We start from the raw sequence: 21,370 nt of genomic DNA on the forward strand, positions 1-21,370 counted from the left end.
CTGTGTCCATTTTTGGAGATGTCTCCCTATTCAGCCTATATGCCCCTGTGCGGTCCAAAAAAAATCCAAGAGCATGTAGCTCAGCTGTGCATCAAATGCTGATTGGTTGACAATTTGGCCAGAACTGATGGCAGAGTTCACCAGGAACAAGAGTAGCAGAAAGAAACCCCATCAAATATCACATGAAAAGAGTATCCCACAGACCTTTTACACCAGAAACTTTGAGTTCTGCCTCCACCTGGCAACAGGCACTCTGTGCAGATAGACGAGCTGTCTGCTCCCTACGGCCTGCCAACAGAGAGCCACATTAAGCCCAGCAGGGCCCTCATCCTCTGCCACGGTCAGCAGGCACCCGAAGACACTGCAGTAACAGCATACCTAGCAGCTGTAGCTTCATATTTAACAGACAGATGTGGATCAAATGAAAGAAAAAGCATGCTCCTCAGAACAAAACAAACGAATCTTTTGATCGTTCACAAGTACAAAGTGCCACCATTATCATTTGTAGGCCAACCTCTGTGATGTAGCTGCACTCACACATGTACAGTAGTGTGTCATCAGCACACACATAAATTGAACTCTAGAGGAACTACAACTGTCTGCTAGACCAGCAGGGAGTCATTACAAATTCCTGATGATATTATTTACACAAACAGTTCTCCAGCAGGCGCGATACAATACTCCACTTTTCAAATGCCCCAAAGAAAGAAAATCAAACGCTTCTCCTGGAGGAGAGCATTGCTCTCATCTGCTATCTCAGACTGCTTTGCTATGATTTGAGCAACCCGACTCAGAAACTCTTCTCAAGCATCTCAACAGCTGATTCATAGTGGGTTTTGTTTGAGGTTTATGTGACTCCATCCCCTGGGGATTGCACAGGTTGGTTGCCATGGATGTAAGACAAACCTGCGCGAGATGAAAAAAGATCTCCCCTGAAGCGCCGCTCAGCAGGCTGCATATTTGTGCGTTGTGTGGACCAAGCGCAGGAAAACCTCACAACGCTGAATGAAAACATGCAGTCCTGGGAGACTCGCTGACAGACCGGCAGCTGGAAGAGGGGGGGAGGAAAAAAAAGCGGAGAACTCAAAGGCTGTCAACTCCATCTTTATTGTTTTTTTCCTCCACTTCCTAGTTGCTCAGCAAACTTTTTTTTTGCTGTGAAATTACCTGACAGGCAGCAGTCAGGTTTGTTTAAGAATTAAAATGTTGTGAAAAAATTGTCTTCAGAAATGTAATGAACCATTCCTGCAGGATGAATTCTGCTTTGACGCACTGCTCACAATTAACAGCTCAAGAGCTCGTTTTCATTGTCTTAAACCACCAATTGTTTTCTTTTCCCCTCACAAAAGATGCCCTTGAAGATTTTTTTAAAGAATAAAAATACACCAGAGTTCACCAGGGGAAAAAAACAAAAATGTAAATAGCATTTTATGGGTGCCTTTTATTTCTCGGTGTCTCCTAAGTGTTTATCCAGCTACATTCCTCTAATTTCCTCATCCCCCTCTCCCTTCAGCAGCATCATATAAAGATGCCTAATTGAAGGCTTTGCACAGAACAAATGACCACATTAGCCGACCCAGTTTTAACTCGTGCTTCTTCCTGTCTGTGGTTGTAATGCATTAGACACTCTGCATGTTCTTTGTTGTCTCTCAAATTACAGTGCAGGCTGCCAATCATTTGGAGACTCCGTCTACCAGGGTTGTTTTTGCTCCACACCCCCACCCCCGGCTCTGGAAGATAAAGCTTGCCTGTCCATTTTTTTCTTTTTTTTATTATATACTATAAACATGAAGCAGAACAGCACCACAGGAAGTATTGAGAGTAGTTTTTTCCCCAAAGATGCTATATAAGGTTGCTGGCTCTTTGCTTTACTCCCATTATAACCTAAAGACAGTTGAAAGAAGTCCCACACTCACACAAGACGAATGAGAAATAATTCATTCATATTAATTCAGCATCACTGAACATTCCCCAGATAGGAGCTACGGATTAAATGCTTGACTTGGGATTCTTTTATGTCTGCACATGAACTGCAAAACAGTTCTGTTTCCACTCTGTTAAGATCTTAAAAACCTGCCAGACATTTCTGTCCCTCCGTGCTTCCCATACATATCGTGCCACAGTGAGTCTTCTCAGTGTGACAAAGGCTCTTAAAGCATGTACGCCAAATAGAACAATGCCACGTGGGTGGCTCTGGTGTGTGTGTGTGTGTGTGTGTGTGTGTGTGTGTGTGTGTGTGTGTGTGTGTGTGTGTGTGTGTGTGTGTGTGTAAACAGACACTTAAGGCTGTGAGCCAAAAAGTCTGTGTCTACATTTGAGCAAATATCAGCTCTGATTAGCACAGGTTCACCTCAACAACAAGACAAACAACATTCAACAGGTGTTCAGAGAAGAAGTTAGGTTACAATGAACTAAACGTCTCTTTTTTTAATCATTTGCACTTTATTGCTTGTTATGTTATCTTTCATATTTATGAGATATTATTTTCTAAGTAAACAGTAACTTTTAGAGAGTGATGTTTTGATAGGAGCAGTGTTTTTAGGTTTTTGTTTTGAACATACTTCAGATCCACAGACTGTACATAAAACACAGACATAACTTCCTCGGTATCGCCCACCAGTCTGTAGACCTATTAATTATTAATTATTATATTGTTAATGTGGATGCTAAATTTAGTATTTAAAAACAATGCACGATAAGAGTGAAGTGTTGGTTTCATTCATAAATTATCATAATAACGTTGGTTCAGGATCAATACTGCAACTGACCAATGGAGTTGTCTTAGCATTTAGTTAGCATTAGCCAAACTTTGGCTAATGCTATTAAAAACAAGAGCACTCAGAGAGCACAGCTTCCCCAAAGGGTGTGATCTAGACCTGAGTTTCCCATAAGTTCAACAAACTGTTATTTGTATCTACCATCACACAAAATTTTAACATGATATCTTACAAACTCTGGACACTACACAGCTAACAAACACACAAACAAACTGAATCAAATACATACTCCCTGCCTTCGGAGCAAGAACCATCACCACTAAACCAGCAGGAGTGATGTAACAGACTTTTATATAAACGCAGGCAATGTTCTTTTCTTTTTTTCCCCACATTGGAAAGCTATGAAATCACTGCAATGTGATTGGTCAGTTGGAATGTTGATCCTAGCATTATTATGACGATGCAGGAACAACACCAAATCAGCTTAACTCTTCACCCCTTACTAGGAGTAACCCTTGAAGCTCTTTTCTCTACAACAGAATGATGACAGAGATGAAACGTTACCTACCGATCAGTTAAAGCTGCCATGCCCCTAATAATTCAGACTTTTAGTGTTCATATCTTTCTAGAATACAACAAAATAATCCTTTGTCTGTCTATATATGTATGTTTGCCCATGAGCTCCTTCCGCACCATTGGGGCCCTTTTCCAGGAAGGGCAAACTCTTCAACAATGTCTCAGATTTTAAAAACAAACTCTGACTTCATTGACTGTTAGATCGGCCACTCTGATCTTCCTGCTCCAGAAAGGCTAATCAGAGTTAGTTCAATCAACTCTGATCTAAGTGCACGCAGAAACGAAGCCACCATCATTGGAGCGCCGATACCAGGATTCACCATGGCAACTGGTAAATAAAGAGCAGAGCCTCCATTTTAATTCAGTGTACCGAGGAATATGGACGCGTGTTTATTGACCGTGATATTTACCTTAAAGAAAGAGGAATGACGAAAAAAGTCCTTTTAATTAGCTTGGTGCACTTCATCAAAGAAAATGTTAAATAAAAAGCATATTTTTATAATGTCTGCTGACATCGTTTGCCCATCAAGAATCTTCATTAGATGAAGAATTTTACATTTGATTTTTAAATCTAATTATTCAGCTGTAAACAAAGCGTAAGTGACAGAAACTGAAACAGATGTGATATCAGTTACCCAGATAGCAACAGACTGTGGGGGCGGAGCCGCCCTTAGATAAAAGCTGTTTTTGCTCAAGTTTATGACCCTTTTGTTTTTTCAATAATTATTCAGTAAAGGTTTAATGTACTAATGGGCTGTAACAACCTCTTTATTTTATTTTATTTATTTTATAGAGGATTGCATTATTTCTGACATTATTACTGGACAGAAATGCTTAATAAGACTAAGAAAAAACGTTTTAATGGTTTCCAGTGTATGCATTTATAACCTGATCTAATATCAGGCTTCACTATCAGACACTGGCTCTCTTACAGTCATGGCAGAGATGTTTTACTGAGTTACTGGTAGCCTAACAGTAAGCATATGTAATGAGTGTGTTATACTTACTAAAAATATTCACAGCAGCTTTCCAAGTATGTTATGAAGGTCAACTTGCAGTAAAGGAAAACATGTTGTAAGAAATATAGTAACAGAGCAGTCTACATCTATACTTTAAATGAGAAGATCATGTCAGGATAAAGTGAGCTGCTATGAATGATGATGGGATGAGCTCGCACAGTCACCAGAGTGAAAATGGATCCAGGCCTGATCTGATCTGAATCCATGATCCTTATCAGTTTTGTATTCCTCTTGCCGTGCAACCAGACTCCAACAAAGGGATGGTTCAATGATCCGTTATAGGGCCAACGATAGCTACTTTCAGGCAGATCTAGTTCTGGGTTGACCCAGTGAGGCTGACTTAGGTGATTTCAGTGGAAAATATGTTGAATTTTGTTAATAATTTGATAACTCAGTCTGAATCTGTGAGTACATGTCAACAGGAAATGTAATCGCCTGACTTGCTTTTAGTATTTATGCACCTATAACACCTTATAAATGCACCTTATCATTTTAATTTAATTGACTGGTACTTATATAGCAATTTTCTACTCACTCTCAGTCTATTTATGTCTAAGCACTTTTATCTAAAATTCGTACGCACACACTCACACTCAGATGGATGCATCAGGGCCACTTGGGCTTCAGTATCTTGCCCAAGGATGCTTCAACATATGGAAGGAGGAGCCGGGAATTAGTTGTTAGAGGACCCGCTCTACCTCCCCCTCCACCAATTTCACAAGAATATCTAATATGTAATATCTATATCTGCAAAAGTTGGATTTGCCTAGCAACCACCTAACACATCTAATACACCGTTGTTGTTGTTGTTTCCTTTTCTCTGTTATTAAGCATACCTGCCAATCGCCCAAAAAATACTGCAGCATGGACATGTACTAATGTTTGAAATGGGCACATCATTAATAGAAAGAAAGAAAGAAATCACTCTCCTTAAAGCTGTCACAAAGAGCGAAGTTAACAATTTGTTCCAGACTATAAGCATATTTTTTTCTCCTCTAGAGTTTGACTTGCTGGTATTGACTCGGTTTTACATCCTGCGTCAAGTGGCCACTCAAGGAACTGCAGTTTTTGGCGGAAAATAAACAGATTTGTCAGATGTCAGAGATTCAGAAACGTTCATTTTAAATGACGTTTACTAAGAAGAAACATTGATGGGAACCATTTCTTTTCATTAAATTTTATGAACTTTAGTTTTCAAAGCTATATATGATAATCAGAATATTAAGAATGAAAGAAACAGCTTCATCTGTTGGCAGCCCTGATTTAGTCTGAAATATAAAAACAAATAAAGAACCCAAACAGCTCATCAGCTTTGCATAATGGTGTAATATGTGAAATATTCAGTAACAATGCAGCTGTGACTCTTAATATTCTGAACGTCTGTTGCCACTTGTATTATTCAGCCTGGATGCTGGCTGCAGTCGCCGCTGTTTGTTTGTTGACTGATGCAAGCTGATGTTGACAGGGATCTCTGTTTAGTTTGGCACAAGCTCACTCTGGCTGCCTTTCCACAGACCAAACTATGAGAGTGCTGCTTATTTTCAAGCAGCTACTGGTTACCACAGCTGACCCCGGAGTCCAGAGGCTTTAAGGAGACCTCTGGAAGAATACACAGATTGACATTTAAGCAGGAGTCTAAATGCAATTTTTGTTTTGTCATAAAAAGAGCAATAGCTTGATCCTGCTAAATATGTCTGTGTGATTCATGTCTAATGTGATCCCTCTGTGCCACAGGGCTCCGATGTCCTTTATTACACTGAAGATGGACACAATGGTTCATTTTTAGTTTGATCCCAGGTTCCTGCAGCTAAAACTCCTAACTAGATTACCAAATGTACAACACATTGATGAGACTGTTATTAAAAACTCCATAACTGAGTGAAACTTTAACATTTTAGTGCCACGGGGAGTATAAAGCAGCTGCTACAATCCTTACACTTTCCCAGTGTCAGCAGTTTTAACTGTTTCAGATGTGTCATCCTTCATAAACTTCTGAAGAAAGGCTACAGTGTGTACTTTCTTTCAACTTTTCAGCCTTGAAAAAGACACAAGAAACATCTGATGACAAAAACAGGGCAATGCCCCTGCAAACCGCGACTGAAACACTGTGATCATGCAAGTCACTCCTATAAATCTCTGGAGCGTCGGGGGAGGATAACAGCACGCCTTTTTTTTTTTTTTTTAAACTGAGAGACATCATTAAACTGAAGTGGCTTAATTGTATGTCTGAAATTGTACATTTAAGTCATAAGCTCTAAATTTGTTGCACACCCATTCAGCCATTGTATGTCGGCTATCAGCCGGAGTGAAGGGAGAAAAAGGAGAGCGTGCAGAGCGAGGCAAGTTGCTACCTGTAAGTCATTGTTGAGTGAAAGGATGGAGAGGAATGAAAAACAACACAGCGATGGAAGGATACATCAGTTCCTTTAAGATGCGTTTATGATGAGACAACTACCAAGGCCAGCACTCCGAATTCGAGATTATGCAACAGTCTTGATTTATTCCCAGGCACACACACCTGACAGATATTCACCCCTACACACGGCCTCTCTAGGCTCTAACAGAAACAACCGGCATATCTAATCTGAAGATCGCATGGTAGCTGTAAGGAGGACAGAAACTCTCTGTCTGCTCTGATGTGGAGTCTTACTGCACGCAAACTGACTCACCCCCTGTTTTGACAGCACCCTCACAAACCTTAACTCCTTTAAGTATACTTCAGCTTGAAAACATGAGAAAACATCTACGCACATGTTATAACGATAAACATTTGAGCTCAGCGCGTGCTTACGAGCACGACGACTGAACACAAAGAAAGAAGTACCCACCTTGAAAAGCGGCCACGTTGCGCGCTATGAGAAACTTCAGGCTGGAGCTGGACGTCTGGAGAAGGTTCTGGATGTCTCTCCGGGCTGCCACCTGGTACCTCTCCTCCATCTTTTTGGTGCAACATGTGGAGTTCTTGGAAACACACACCTGAAGGTCTGAACCTAAGATTCATCAACACTACATGTTAGTGAAGCTTGAAGCTTTACGGATTAAAACATGATAAAGCTAAAACGCACAGAGGGGAAGTTGAAATCTTTTGCCATCTTGCTTTCAGATTTAAGGGATTTGACAGCCCACGCTACTATTAACACATGGTCACAGACGTAAGACATAAATTACAGGAATTGCAGCCATTTTTTATTTCCAGAGGCTCAACTTTAATTAGACAAACAAGCACGATTTTAAATATAAGGACTGTTTTTAGTACTTGATGAAAATCCTTTGCGGTCACTGTCTGCCTAAAGTCTAGAACTCGTGGACATGTAAGGCCTTTACTGCAGCCACCTTCAGTTGCTGCTTGTTTGTGAGTCTTTCTACCTTCAAATTTGTGTTCATTAACTCAAAAGCATGTTGCATCAGGTTCAGATCAGGTGACTGACTTGCCAATTTAAGAATATCCCATTTATCCTTCCCTTTTCTTTAGCTTGAGAAACTCCTAGGCTGTTTTTGCTGTTTGCTTTGGGTCATTGTCCATTTGTACTGCAAAGTGCTGTTTGATCGGTTTCGCAGTATTTATCTGAATCTGAGCTGAGAGTAAAGCCCTGTACACTTCACAATTCATCTTGCTGCTTCTATCAGCACTCACATCATCAATATCACTAGTGGCTGTTCCACTGACAGCTGTACACGCCTATGCCATAACACTGCCACCATGACGTTTGACAGATAATGTGTTATGTTTTAGATCGTGAGCCGTTCCTCTCCTTCTCCATACTCTTCAAGTTCATCTTGGTTTCATTTGTGGCCTCTTTGAGTTGTTTTCTGGCAAATTCTAATCTTGCCTTCCTGCTCTTGAGAGTAACCAGTGGTTTTCACTGTGTTGTAAACCCTCTCTATTTACATTCATGAAGGAGTGTCTTGATTGTAGACCTCGACGATGATACGCCTACCTCCTCGGGAGTGTCCTTGACTTTGTTAGAGGTTGTGATTTTGATGTCTTCTGTGGTCTTTTGGCCTTTTGGTGCTTCTGAGCTGATCAATGTACCAGATTGCTGATTTGGCCTATCCTAAAGTTTTTTCTCTCTCTCTCTCTGATAGGGTTATTTTGTTGTGATGGCTTCTTTCACTGTCAACAGCATCACTCTGGGCCACATATTTTAAATTGCAGCAAAAAGCTACAAAATAAAAATTCCACACTTTAGATACTAAACTTTAAATGGTGTATCTGCTTCATTTGTCATGCAGTAACAAGGGAACAGGACCCAAACAGCCACAAAAAGGCTTGTCGGTCATCTGTCTAATTACTATAGTGCCTCTGAAAATGGGGGACTATGCAAAAAATATCTCATAATTTCGCAAAAAGTTAAATCTTTTTTGCAAAACCCCTTGAATTTAAACTGTAAATCTGCATTTTATTCACATATTAATTGTTTGATTTAAAATCCCCTGCAGTGATGTTCAGAGGCAAATCCACAAAAATTGTGTCTTTGTCCAACAAATTATGGACCCGTCAATGGAACTTTAATTCTATACCAAAACATTTCATCTTATGGCCTTCATCTTGGTCCCTGAAGAAGATGTTGCTGGACTTCTGACTTGGAGGTTTTTTTATTAATTGACTTCTCCTTCATGCAGCTTAAGTTGGGTTAAAGTTGTGCCAGAAACCTATGCTTAGGCTGGACAGTGACCTCAGATATGGCTGATGATGATGTTAAATTTTGCAGATATCTGGTCTGAAAACCAAAGTATTGGATGAATACATCGACGAAATGTGCTAGGCCAACAATTCATGTGGTGAAGAACCAAACTGCGGGGCAGTTCAATAGCTCTTGAGGTCCATTTCAGCAAATCTCATGCATGTCAAGCTGATGGAGGTGCAATAAGATGTCAGATTTAGTAATCTTCTGGGAACCATAAAGACCAAACATTTCAGTACAATACTTTAATGTGCACTAAAGCAATGGATGAAACTAGACCACAATAGAGACACATCAACAGGATGGATAAAAATGCATGTGCGCATGATAAACATTTGAAAACCTACTGATCAAAACTCTAATAAGAAACAGCCTACATATGTGAAGCATCAACAGCTTATCCTGAGAATTATTTCAAAGCCAGCGGACATTCGTCAAACATTGGTTAAGAAGACATTACAACAAGGCTTTTCTAGCAGTGCACAGGTTGATAAATGCTTTGCTGAAGCAAGAAACCCAAAACAACGAGATCCGGAGGTAAGATCTGCGTCAAAGCGTTATCGTCTCACTCAACTGATGTCTTGAATATGCCACTGCTGCAAAACACTAGCAGTCTTCCCACATAAGGGACAATCAAAACATCCTCATAGAGCCCTAAAACTCTGCAACAGCCTTCCCGACATGCCTAGGCAGAGTGTGCTGAGCTGTTGCCAGAGACACTATCAGTGCGCTGCGAGCTTCAAGAGTGAGGGGAGGAGAGCAGAGCAGGCGATGGCACACGTGGAGGAATTCAAAGTCTTCCTGATAAGACGACATGAAAGTGCCCCAGGTCCTGCTTTTTTAACCTAAATGCTTTCCGGAACTATTTCCACTTCCATCACTGCAGTCAACAGCATTTGACTTGCTGCATTTTGACCCGAACTGGCACTTCTTATCAGGCAGGCACTGTCAAACATGGAAACAGCTCTGTATCTTAGATTCCTGGAATTTCTAGGGGCTATTTTTCCACAAACCTCAGTTCAATTACAGAAAAAGAAAAAAAAAACTTTACCTCTCACTATCTCTCATTACACTCACCGATGTATGTCAGGACAATAATCTGAATCCATCAAGGGAACGATTTACATCTTCCCACTGTCATGATGCACTTTAAGCCCTGAGGTTGTTAGAAAAGTGTGAGTTTTAAAGAGTGGCAAATGTTTTCACAGGGTTAGGAGCCACTGAATTAAGAGTTTAGAATGCTTAAAGTTAAGTTTGCAGCAAACCCTAAATCCACACAGCCACACAGGCTGGTTTGAGGGGCAGGAGTGATGATGATAAAATAAGGGTTATTTAGAGGTTTATGAGGCATTTGAGGGTTTTTCAGTCATTTGAATCATTTTTCCTCACTGCAGCAGGGAGATGGGGTGACGAAGTTTATAGGGAGCAGTTTGTGGCAGGATGGCAGTCAACACCATTAAGATTTACTTTTCCAGGAAGAGGTCAGAGAAGACCAGGAGCAGGAGGCGGCAGCCATCCAGTCAATGACAGCCTACATGAAATACCCACACCCATAATTCCCCCCGTCTTGAGCCGAATTACCATGGCTGGCGTTCAGAAAGTTAAGTGAGTCCTAGTTTGCCTAACTTTACTCACAATAATTCCTGTTTATCTCTCCAAGCCACTTATCTGCTGTAAACACCCGAAAGAAAGCTTTTCATCATGGCCCACTAGTAATCTCAGCAGCTTCAGCTACTGGTTTAGTGTAGCTGAAGCTGCCTGATTTATGCTTCATTTGCACTGGTATGTCTGCTTTTTTTTTTAAATAATAATAATAATAATAATAATAATAATAATAATAATAATAATAATAATAATTAGAGGCATTTCCAAATTTATTTATGCTGAGTAACACTTTCAAAATATGACACTAACAGATGAATGAGTGGATTTTGTCTGAATCTTATATATCTTGATCTAAAGGTCACAAAGCCACATGTGAGTCCTCTTCTGTCATGACCATAACCGCACACACACACACACACACACACATGAAAATGTATTTAAAATGCACGTTTTGTCACAGCAAAGACGGAAAATGACAGGTTAAAGCAGCTACACAGCAGTTAATGATTTCTGTACGCGGGTCTTCATTTCCTTCCAATCAGTGTTTCTTGTGCTGATTGGGTGACGTGAAGATGTAAATGAGGACATAGTCATTTGCATTACTGTCTATGTTTTGTGAGATTTCATCTGGAAGGAAACCTCTCAACGTACCTGGTCTTGGATTTGAAGGCAATAAGTGACTTGGTCCGATTTGTCTGAGTTGGAAAACTTTGCGCACTTCGTCGCATTTGTTTGCGCTGCCGAGTCCTGATGCACAGCAACATGCCAGGAGGAAAACACAGCGGACCCACAGCGCATCCATTTGTATAAAATCCTGGGTGAATGATCACAGGAAATTTAAAAAAATAAATAATGTAAAAAATAAATAAATAAATACTTAAAAAAGTATTTTTGGAAGTTGATATTTCTCTTCAAGCTAGAGCGCGTCGGTTATCAGGTGAGTCCACATCTCAGGGTTGAGCGTGGGCACGTGTCGGGTTTGTTTCCGTCGGGGAAACGCTGCGGATTACCCTTTAAATCCACACGCAGAGACAAAGTTACAGCCGTGTGACTTGACGCTTTCAAAGAGGCATGTTGGCCAAGTTGGCTGGACCGAGAGCAGAGGCGGTACCATAATGTTACCTGCACCCAGCGGTTGAATCCGCGTCACAAGCGCTACCAGGCAGCGCCATCTAGTGGGCAGAGCTCAGCATTGATCCGTCTTTAAAGCCTTCTCCAAAACTTGGAAGGATGTCAAACTAATTTTAATATTTTAGGATTAAAATTAAATGAACTATAGATTTTCAGACTTTTTATTTATTACGTCCTCAATGAAGTCAGAATGGCTCCTATTCTGTAGGACATGAGCTTCTTTACAATCGCCAGGCTCGATAAACTAAAAAAGTACGAAGTTGTGGTTTTAATGACGCGTACGCCTGTGGTTTAATTGTGAAAAGATAAATATTTAAAAGCCCGTTTGTGTGCTGACTTTAATGTAAACTGGTGTGCCTGTCCCCCATTCATTTACTTCATTCATTCACAATTTTGCATGATGTTTAGGATTTGTTTCAACTTCATGAGATTATAATCTATGGCGTCTAACTTTAAGCCCAGGTATGCAGTGTTTCAAAAAGAAAAAGAAAAAAAAAAGCAGTTGATCGCCATGGTACCTTGTGCTGCAGAGCTAACCCTAGTACAGATTATCAGTGTGTCAGTGCGCCCCAGGGTGGCTGTGGCTACAATGTAGCTTGCCATCACCAGTGTGTGAATGTGTGTGTGAATGGGTGAATGACTGGATATGTAAAGCGCTTTGGGGTCCTTAGGGACTAGAAAAGCGCTATATAAATACAGGCCATTTACCAGGCCAGATTATGTTTAAAGTATGAAATTCCCACCAGTTGCCTAAAAGAAAAAAAAAAAAAAAAAAAGGCCCTCAGTGCGCTCAAGTCTTTGCATTTCTGCATTACTGAACGTCATTACTAAAGCCTGATTCTTAGACCTGAGAATAAAATGTGCTTGTAAACGTTTATACCAGAGCAGTCCAATTCAGGCTTTATATTCAAGCCTTTCACCCCCTTAAACACCAACAGGGCTGCAAACAGAACATGTATGGTAATCCACCAGATTCTCCAGTTTCTGAATGACAGATACTCTTTACCTACAGTCAGCATTTATCTTGCAGGCTTTCCTTTGTGAGTTCAAATAGGTTGAACCATTTTCCCCCAGAGCAGACCTTTTTCCAAACTGAGCAAAGCACGCACACACACACACGGTTGCTTCCCCCCCTTGTCCACTGCTCCCGTAATACTTTGCACTGTGTAATCAGTGTCAACTTATCCATGTTTGTGATTGGTCAGAAGTCACCAATGTCCCCTCTTTCATATGAACTCGCTCAGACGCAGATTGAGAAACCCCATGTTGATTTATCTAGTGAATGGCCACCTTCATGTGACTGTGCCTGCACTATAAATGCAGGTCTTTAGTTTTGTGTGCACAGGGAGAGCCTTAATATGTAAAATTAAAACATGTCCGTTTTCAACTACAGAGCACAGCCACTTGTAACAAAGGTTTCTGGCTTGCAGGGGACTTTTTGATCACATGCTACAGCAACACGAGTAATGCCAAAAGGTAGTCCAAAGACTACGATAAGGTTTTGAAAGCCACGAAGTGACAAAATGTGACACGTCACGATTTAAAGCTAATAGCAAAATAGTTACAAGTCTAGCCAAAATCCATCAACTTTGCAGTGTTTAAACCTTTAACTGCCAACTCAGAGATTAGCACAGAGTCAGAGGAATGTGCAATAGAAATTTAATCTTTCAAGAAGTGTTACAATAACCACCTGAAAATTTTAAAGCTAACACTGTTAACAAATTGATGAAACACCAACATATCCAGTTAAGATTCAGGTCCGTTCCATTTCCTCGTTTCCACACAGGCCGGGACAAGTGCAATACCTGGAGGAACACAGCATTGCTACCGATCCCCACCTACACAGAAAGGGATGTCTTAGAGTCTCCGATCACATGCAATAAAACCTAAAGAACCTCTGATGAAGTCTGCCAGTCCCACTTAGCAGAATATAGCTCATCAACTCAGTCAGTTTTGCATGGATTTGCACAGCAAACACCATTAAAGCTGAATGCAAACCAGCAAAACTGACCACGCGACGATCAACAGAAATCCACCTTCGGCCATTCCACAGAAAGATGCAGTTAGAAGTACTTCAAGTGCTTACATTGCAGTAGATTGTGCAAAACACTACCTGCACTATAAGCACTTTAGTACTGCTGAAACTGAGTTCATTGGACGATTACTGGCAGACACTCCCATTTGGTGTTTTGTTTGTTTTTTAAACTGTCATAGTTGAATTTAATCAGGCTGATGTGACACCAAAATTTTAAACAAAAGCAAATCTAAACAGGTGGAGAGCAAGCAGGCCACCATCAGTTTTGCATAGATTTGCACAACTCATATATTCTTGTAGTGCAACTATGCAAAACTAGCAGAGAACTGCGAGATATTTGAGCCCAATTAGAAGTTCAAAAAAAAAAAAAAAAAATTGTCTGGTGGCGCTTATCACAGCCCCTTATGCCAGAAGGAGCACTTAGGGCAGTAGGTGCTAGTCTATTTCACTATCTGCACTAGATGCACCTTAGCACAAAGACAGTACTTCAAAGAAGAAAAAAAAAAAAAAAAAAAGGACATGAAATATCAGAAGACTGTGCACATCAGTGTCAGGGTATTGCTGTAAGTGCCTCCACTGCAGTAGGTATTCCATAGTACTACCTGCACTGTAAGCACTTTGGCAATACACAGACCATTACAGCATCACATGGAAGGCCAGCCATGCTGCTCCACGAGGCAACTTTGATTAGGGGGAGTCCTGCACCTCCGGGGAAGGTCGGTTAATCTGAAAACATAAGAAAGCGCATTAGGGGAAATCAACGCATTGCAACAAGTTCCACGTGTAAGTGACTTTTACTTAATTAACGACAATTCGGTCTTCCAGACATCGAAATAGCGCATCAGCGCCCCTGTTTAACAGTTCTTGCACGAGATTTTTGTTGTGGCACGAGGAGCTGGGACTTATTAGAGCAGCACGAGGTCAGCGAAAACATGAATGAGCAGCACAACCTGCGGCCCGCGTTCGCTGCGACACGGGAGCGCCTGCGCATCGAGCACTGTTGTTCACCCCTCCCCCACCTTCTTTAACATGGCGCCTCGAAGTGCGCCAATCTTAGCATAAACGACTCGAAAAACAAGCACGCAAAAGCCAAATGTCGTAGCACACATTAGAAGAGGTAGCAGTGTGTTGCTTTTTTCCACGTGGAGAAAGCCACGGCTCGCGATTTCGGACGTCCTAGAAAACAAGGCTATCGTCAGTGTTAGGAGCCGAGGCTAGCAGCAGGCAGCAGCCGTTTGAGCAGGTAGCTTAGCTGCTGCGAGCTGGTGTTAGCTTCCCGAAAACATGGGGGGGCAAAACCACGCTACGTTTTTATAACTGCCCTCACACCAAGGGCTAGCGTAACGGTGCAGGTGCATTCGTGGGGGTTCCAGTAAAACTAGTTTGCTTTTAATTGGCTTGTTTTTCTCCTGAAGTCAGTTTCGAAAGCTAATAAAACTGAAATTGAGTTTAAGGACGCTGGTTAGCCATTAGCTAACAACAAATGAGCACACGCTCAAGTAAAAGAAATTGCACCTATGGCACATCTGCCCCTCTGAATTCCGCAATTTTACCCCCACATCTTTCTCAATAAACCCGCCCTGATAGTGTTATGTTTGGAGCTTAACCCTTACAACTCTTACATTAGTGGGGCTAGGCTAGGCTAGCCAAGCTAAATCGCGCGGCCTAGAACTGCCCCATGTGCTGCTGCTTTGTTCTGGGGGGCACTTTAACTCACACACCACTGCACTCGAGAGCGAGCAGCCAATTGTCCAGATTTAAAAACTAACTTTTCACACGTTGAATCAGTGTGTCGATATAAACTCATCGTTTATTAACAGGAGACCTGGTATTTTTCCCCAACTAGTTGCTAAAACGCAGCGGGGAGAGCTCCGTACAGCTTTTCAAATCTCCCTCATTCCCTCAATGGTGGAGCCGAGGATGCCATGCGCCTCACGTTACACTGTTTTCATGGCCAATATTTTCATTTACGCGTTAATGTTTGGATCTCGCCGCCAGCACGATAACAAAAGACGCGTAAAAATAAGCGTAATGCGCACAGCTTAGAGTTTCATTTACCAAAATCGAGATTTTAAAAAATAACCCTAAATCCGACTTCCTTGCCGATAAACATGCGCTCGGTAGACACTCACCAGCCGAAATCCACCATCTTCGCTCACTTGCTTGGGCTGCCGTGTAGTCTCTCACCGACAAAAGAGACGAATAAATACACAACTATCCCGCAAACTTTTCAAACGGCGGACACAACGAGACGTGAAGTGAAATCCGAGCCGATTGCGGGTCAATTTATAGCCCAGTTACACTGCTTAAAAATGATAGCGAGCTTAGGAAAGTGGCGCGAAGACGACCCGTTGGTAACCATGTGGGTGAATGAAGGGCGTCTCCCACTGAACGTAAATATCTAGCTACAACCCCCAACTCCCCTATTAGCATACATAAACTACGGTACTTCCGACCCATATCTCCAACCAAACAGCCTCCACCTCTCCAGAGGAAGAAGAGGGAAACAGTCGGCGATCACAGCGGCTTTCAGCACCTATTTATTGAAAATTAAATGCACGCATAGCGGAAAAACAGCTTCTCTGTGGACGTTCGAGTTTCACATTTATAACCAAAACACCTATAATCTTCCACCCTGGACTCATTTGAGCAAAGATAACGGAGCTGGATAGCAAAAGTAATTCGTGCTGATTGAATTTAGTCACGTGCAAAAAACAGCAGAAAAACAAAACTAATTAACCTGTTGCTGATTCACAACTCATTAAGATTAGCCTGCAGGTTATTATTTTTAACATACACCGACTTTCAACCACATGTGTAACAAAAAAATATTCTATCACTACCACTAATACATACATTTTTTTTACTATTTTCCGAATAAAATCGAAAATATGTTTACAAAGCTTACAGATTTGCTGATAATTAATTAACTTGGCAAGTTATAATTCTTTATATATTTTCAGTAATTTGGCCAGTATCCAATGTAAACTAACAACAACAAACAACCAACAAAAATATATAAACAAAGTCATCATAAAAGCTAAAAGTTATTTTTCACTCCAACAATAGGAAGAAATATTTATTTATTGCTTGTTTTTTATGTAAGTAATTTATTTATGTAATTAAAATGTTTAAATAACAGAACATAAAACATTATTGAAATAATCAGAAAAGGCTTGTACATTTATTTAAGTTGGGTTAGAAAAGGAAAAAAATAGTTTTTATGTGTTGGAAATTGTAAACACAGTTTTTAACAAGTAAAATAAGCTTTTGATGCAGTTATTGGTTAATCAGACTGCAAGTTAGACATAAGATGAAAGCTGTGTGAAGTTTGCATATCTAACTAAGACAGTGTGGCTGTTTGACAGCTGACTCTGTGACTGTCACAGCAGGAGATGCACAGGTGTAAAGCAGGAATGAAGTTAAGAACTTTAGCATTTGAATGGAGCACAGCCTTTGTTAATGTTATCAGCAGCACCTGTGCTTCTCTAGAATAAATATCTGCTGTGGAAAAAACAAAAAGACCCACTGATGTTTGTGTTCCTTTTCTATTCTATTATAGTTCAAAGCAAAATTTTAGCTACTTTAAAAAAAAATGAAGTTGCAAAGATTCATAAAATTTTATTGCTCATAGAGAGCTCGGAATATGTTGCACCCAGGCCTCGCTTTCTTCTCAGATTTCAAAGATAATTAAGAGACTTTACAGCCAAAGGCACCAAACCACATCAGGAAAGTCTGGTGCTACATAAAAAAAATATATACAGAAATAAAAAAATAAGAATGATTCATGGCCTTTACTCGGCATGTTTTCTGCAGGCAGTTTAAAGCTTTCTAAGGACTTTAACAGCCGTTTCGTTTAAATTTGTGAATTTATAGAACTGCTCAAACGCTTTCTGTATAGCCTGTGCACCAGAGAAATTTATGTGAAGTGGATGAGCTTCCAAAACCTGATGTTTTGTCATTTTAATTGATTAAATTTGTACATGCATGAAACTAAATCTTAAATATAATTGTACCTTTTATTTGATGGTGGTAATTTTCTTTTGACTCGAGAGGAATGTGTTTATTTTCAACTGAAACTCTAAAGCTACTACTGCAGAAAAAGCTGTTTTTTAACTCCACATAAGCTATTTTTAATTTTAAAAAAATATATAAAACAAAGTGCAAACTATGTTGTCACCTTTCAAATTTAAATAATTTATTAGCAGTCCCAGAGGTAAGCTAATCCATCGCTGTGTTTACTGGTATATTTACTGAAACAGTAAACCTTTTCACACCTTCTTCTACCGCTGCAGCTTTAACATTCAAATGAGGCTTTTGTTCATAAAGTAAACATGCAAATGCAGTTAAATAAATGACAAAGAACTCCTTATACAAAGAAGCTCAATCAACATAGAAACAAGTAACAAAGCCAGTCAGCTTTGAAAACTTTCAAATTTGACACTCCTTTTGGCTCATTAGCCTCACTGGGACTAAAGAAAATTATAAAGTTTGAAGCAAATTAAAATGATTTTCACCTTTCAGAGCAAAGTGCTAAAGATTTATCGCAGCTCATTGTCACTTTGTTTCTTACTATTCTTTTCTTTTTAAGTGTTTGAAGGCACATGTGCTTGTGCTTGAAGGGTGTATATTCTGCTGCTGCAGCATGGGTTTTTTTTTTTTCCCAGCATTTCTTCAAAAAACCTTTTGAACTGCACACATGCATGTGAGCGCAGTACAGTATAAAAGCTGGCCAGCAGAGGGAACTAGCAAATTAAAAACTGTACCATAATGACATGATTTGCTGCTTAACTGTAAGAGGAAACTGTAACCACTTCCTATCCCTGGAGTTTCTCTTCATTTTGCATCCCAAAGTAAACGAATGAATTCATGCCCACCAGATTATTATAACTTGAAAATTCCAGCTATTCACTATGAAGCTCGAGCCTTTGAGCTGTACTGGAGAAGAAAAAATGGAAGTTGTGCATGTTTTAGTCCAGTTTTTCTGGCGGTGTGTTTGTGTATTACATTAGAGCTTTAATTCTCTCTGTAAACTGGAAACATTTGAAACCAGAATAGCTGCTCCTCTCCACCTCTCTGAGCACATGGTGGGACACACTGTGGGAGTGCGATCGCTCAGTCATGACCCCCAACCCCCCACACAAAGCCAGTTCCTCTGCATATGGAAGTGAGGTGGGGGGTGGGTGGACACAAGGAGGTTGTAGACCTCACATCGTCCCATGGGGTCAGATAAAAGCTTACGACTCTCCTTAAACGACCCACCCCCACCCCCACCCCTGCTCCTAGCTCTGCACTCTTTGCACAAATAATAGTTAAAGATTTATTACGGCATCAGCACACTCTTCATATCACACATCATCATTTTTTGATAGAGGCATAGGAAAAATGCTTTAAGCATTAAGGAATGGGGCTGTGTTGGTGTAATATAAATTCTTAGAGGAGACCTCACCGATAGAAACTTACAGCACCACGCTGCCACCACTTGTCCTACTAAAGCCTGTATCGAGATCCAAACATCCCCTCTGATGCATGGACACTTTAAGGCCTCTTCTTTCCAAAATGGCCTACCAGAGCCAAAGCCCCGCCCACAACAGGGGCCATAAGCACAGGGGCCTCTGTTTTTTGTTCTTCCCATAGAAGCCTGACCACCATTGTCTCGGCGTGACCCTGAGGTCAGCTGAACTCACCTCGCCCAACCACGGCCCATTCAGCTGCGGAGCTTCACACAGGACAAAAACATCTCTAAAAAGCGAGCATCGCTTCATGCGAGGAGGGGGGTGGCCGTGAAGGGACACATGGACAGACGACGGCCACGCTCTGCAGTGTGTCAGATTCACAAGCTGAGCCGTGTTATTTCTGTTTTTAAGTCTCCGGATCAGGTAGTTCAAGCCGAGGTATGAATCAGATGCGATCCAGTGCAGCGTGGCTTATAACGTTATAGTCCGGCAGATAGTCAGGATGATATCCCCATCAAGTACGAGTGGTTTAGACCACGCTGAGTCTATTAAAGAAGTCAATTATAGAAAGTTATAATGAAGTTATATTTGACACGTTTTCTATTAATTCACCCTCTGATAGTTTAAATACACATCTTGCCGGAGGGGAAATAAAATTTTGCTGCAGGAAAAGAATGAGGCCGTCCACGCCTGTCATCTGCAGGCCTTCATTAAAGTGTGTGTATCGAGCCAAATATAAGTGGTGCAGTAAGGAGGTTTCTTTTGACAAAATACTCCATATTTTATCAAAAAACCCACATTATATGAAAAGCATGATATGTATTTATTTGTTTGTTTGTTTTTTACTGAAGAGAAAAGCAGATGGTGAATGTTGATACTCACGCTGGTATTGGTATTAGATTGATACTCGTGGATTAAGATCAATGCTTTGTTTCTGTCCTCTAAGTTCAGCATGTAGCCTGGCACATTTAGATTCCACGTCTTAAAAAAAGCATTTCAAAATATATGTAAGGCTGAAAGGTGTGATGGCACGCAGCTCTCCCTGCATAAGCTGCATCAGTATCAGAAATGCCAGCCCTGTATTGACTTGGTATCAGATTGATACTAAAATCTGCAGTACTGCACAGCGCTGATAGACAACCTGTTTAATTTTAGCTCGAGCCTCTAGCATGGCATCGTGCTTTCAGAGACAACGGTGTCCCTGGTGGAGGGGAAGCTCATGGAAGTTGGCAGGTTGAAAATGTGCAGCATGATGTGGCTGAAGGAGCATGAAACATGTTCACAAATCGATGCTTCGCACGGTGCCACGGGAGAGACGAGAGTCACAATTGAATGTTGAGTGTTTTGTTTTTTTTTAATAAATACGTTTTCTTTTTGTTACAGATCATTTCGTAGCTCGGGGATATTACGCAAAACTGCCGACCTGTTATTAACCCTGAGGGGAAACTGGTAGAGAGTAAGTGTTAGGTGCTTGTTTTCCCATTTGGCTTTAACATTTAGGCTCTTTTTATTTTTTCTTTTGAGCCCTACTCATACCATTAAAGTTTCTAAGTGTTAATTCTACAGCCATCTCTTCAGTTTCCAGTAAACTACATCTAACTCTAGTTTCTATGATGTCATTTTTGTCTATTCAACCTTAAAACATGTTTTGTTTTGTTTTTTAAAAATGATGGTGTTTACCCCAGAGTGAAAGTCAGTTTCCCAGGAGCACCATTAGAGGTTTAATGACGAGAAAAGCTCAGAGCCTAATTTCATTCATCCAGCACCTCCCCCTGAAAGCCACTCAGAGAGCAGCTTAAGGTTAAACTTAACTTTACCAAAGCAACTGTTTGCATCAAAGCATGATGTAGGGCAAAGACAGCTGTCTGCTAATCTAAGGGTGGCTTGATCAGCTTGCATGTCCATCAGCGTGAGTGTGTCTGATAAATAAAGAGCGGTAAGTGTTGAATTGGGTGAATTTAGTTTAGTGTAAAAGCACTGAGTGATCAATAAGACTAGAAAAGCTCTGTTAAGGCGATGGAGTCTATAAAAGTACTTGAAGTATAACTGAGTGGTTATATTTAACAGATCGGAGTGCTGTTGTACTCACTGTGTAATATTAGTATCTAACCACATACATCACCCTTTTGTTCATTTACAACACTTC

At 40.7% G+C, this 21,370-nt stretch overlaps 1 protein-coding gene across 1 annotated transcript in view; it reads right to left on the reverse strand.

Annotated features, from left to right (window-relative positions):
* The window catches only part of gpc5a (glypican 5a), a 156,529-nt gene extending 144,792 nt beyond the window's left edge, over positions 1-11,737 (reverse strand). The window contains exons 1-2 of the mRNA XM_082539568.1: positions 11,254-11,737; positions 7,141-7,302 (exon numbers count right to left, since the gene is read on the reverse strand). Coding sequence (XP_082395694.1) covers positions 7,141-7,302; positions 11,254-11,404 — 313 coding nt within the window. The 5' untranslated portion in view covers positions 11,405-11,737. The remainder of the gene's footprint in view (positions 1-7,140; positions 7,303-11,253) is intronic.
* Positions 11,738-21,370: the final 9,633 nt, after the last annotated feature.

This window comes from Aulonocara stuartgranti (assembly GCF_965226115.1).
Source record: "Aulonocara stuartgranti genome assembly, chromosome: 1".
NCBI lineage: Eukaryota > Metazoa > Chordata > Actinopteri > Cichliformes > Cichlidae > Aulonocara > Aulonocara stuartgranti.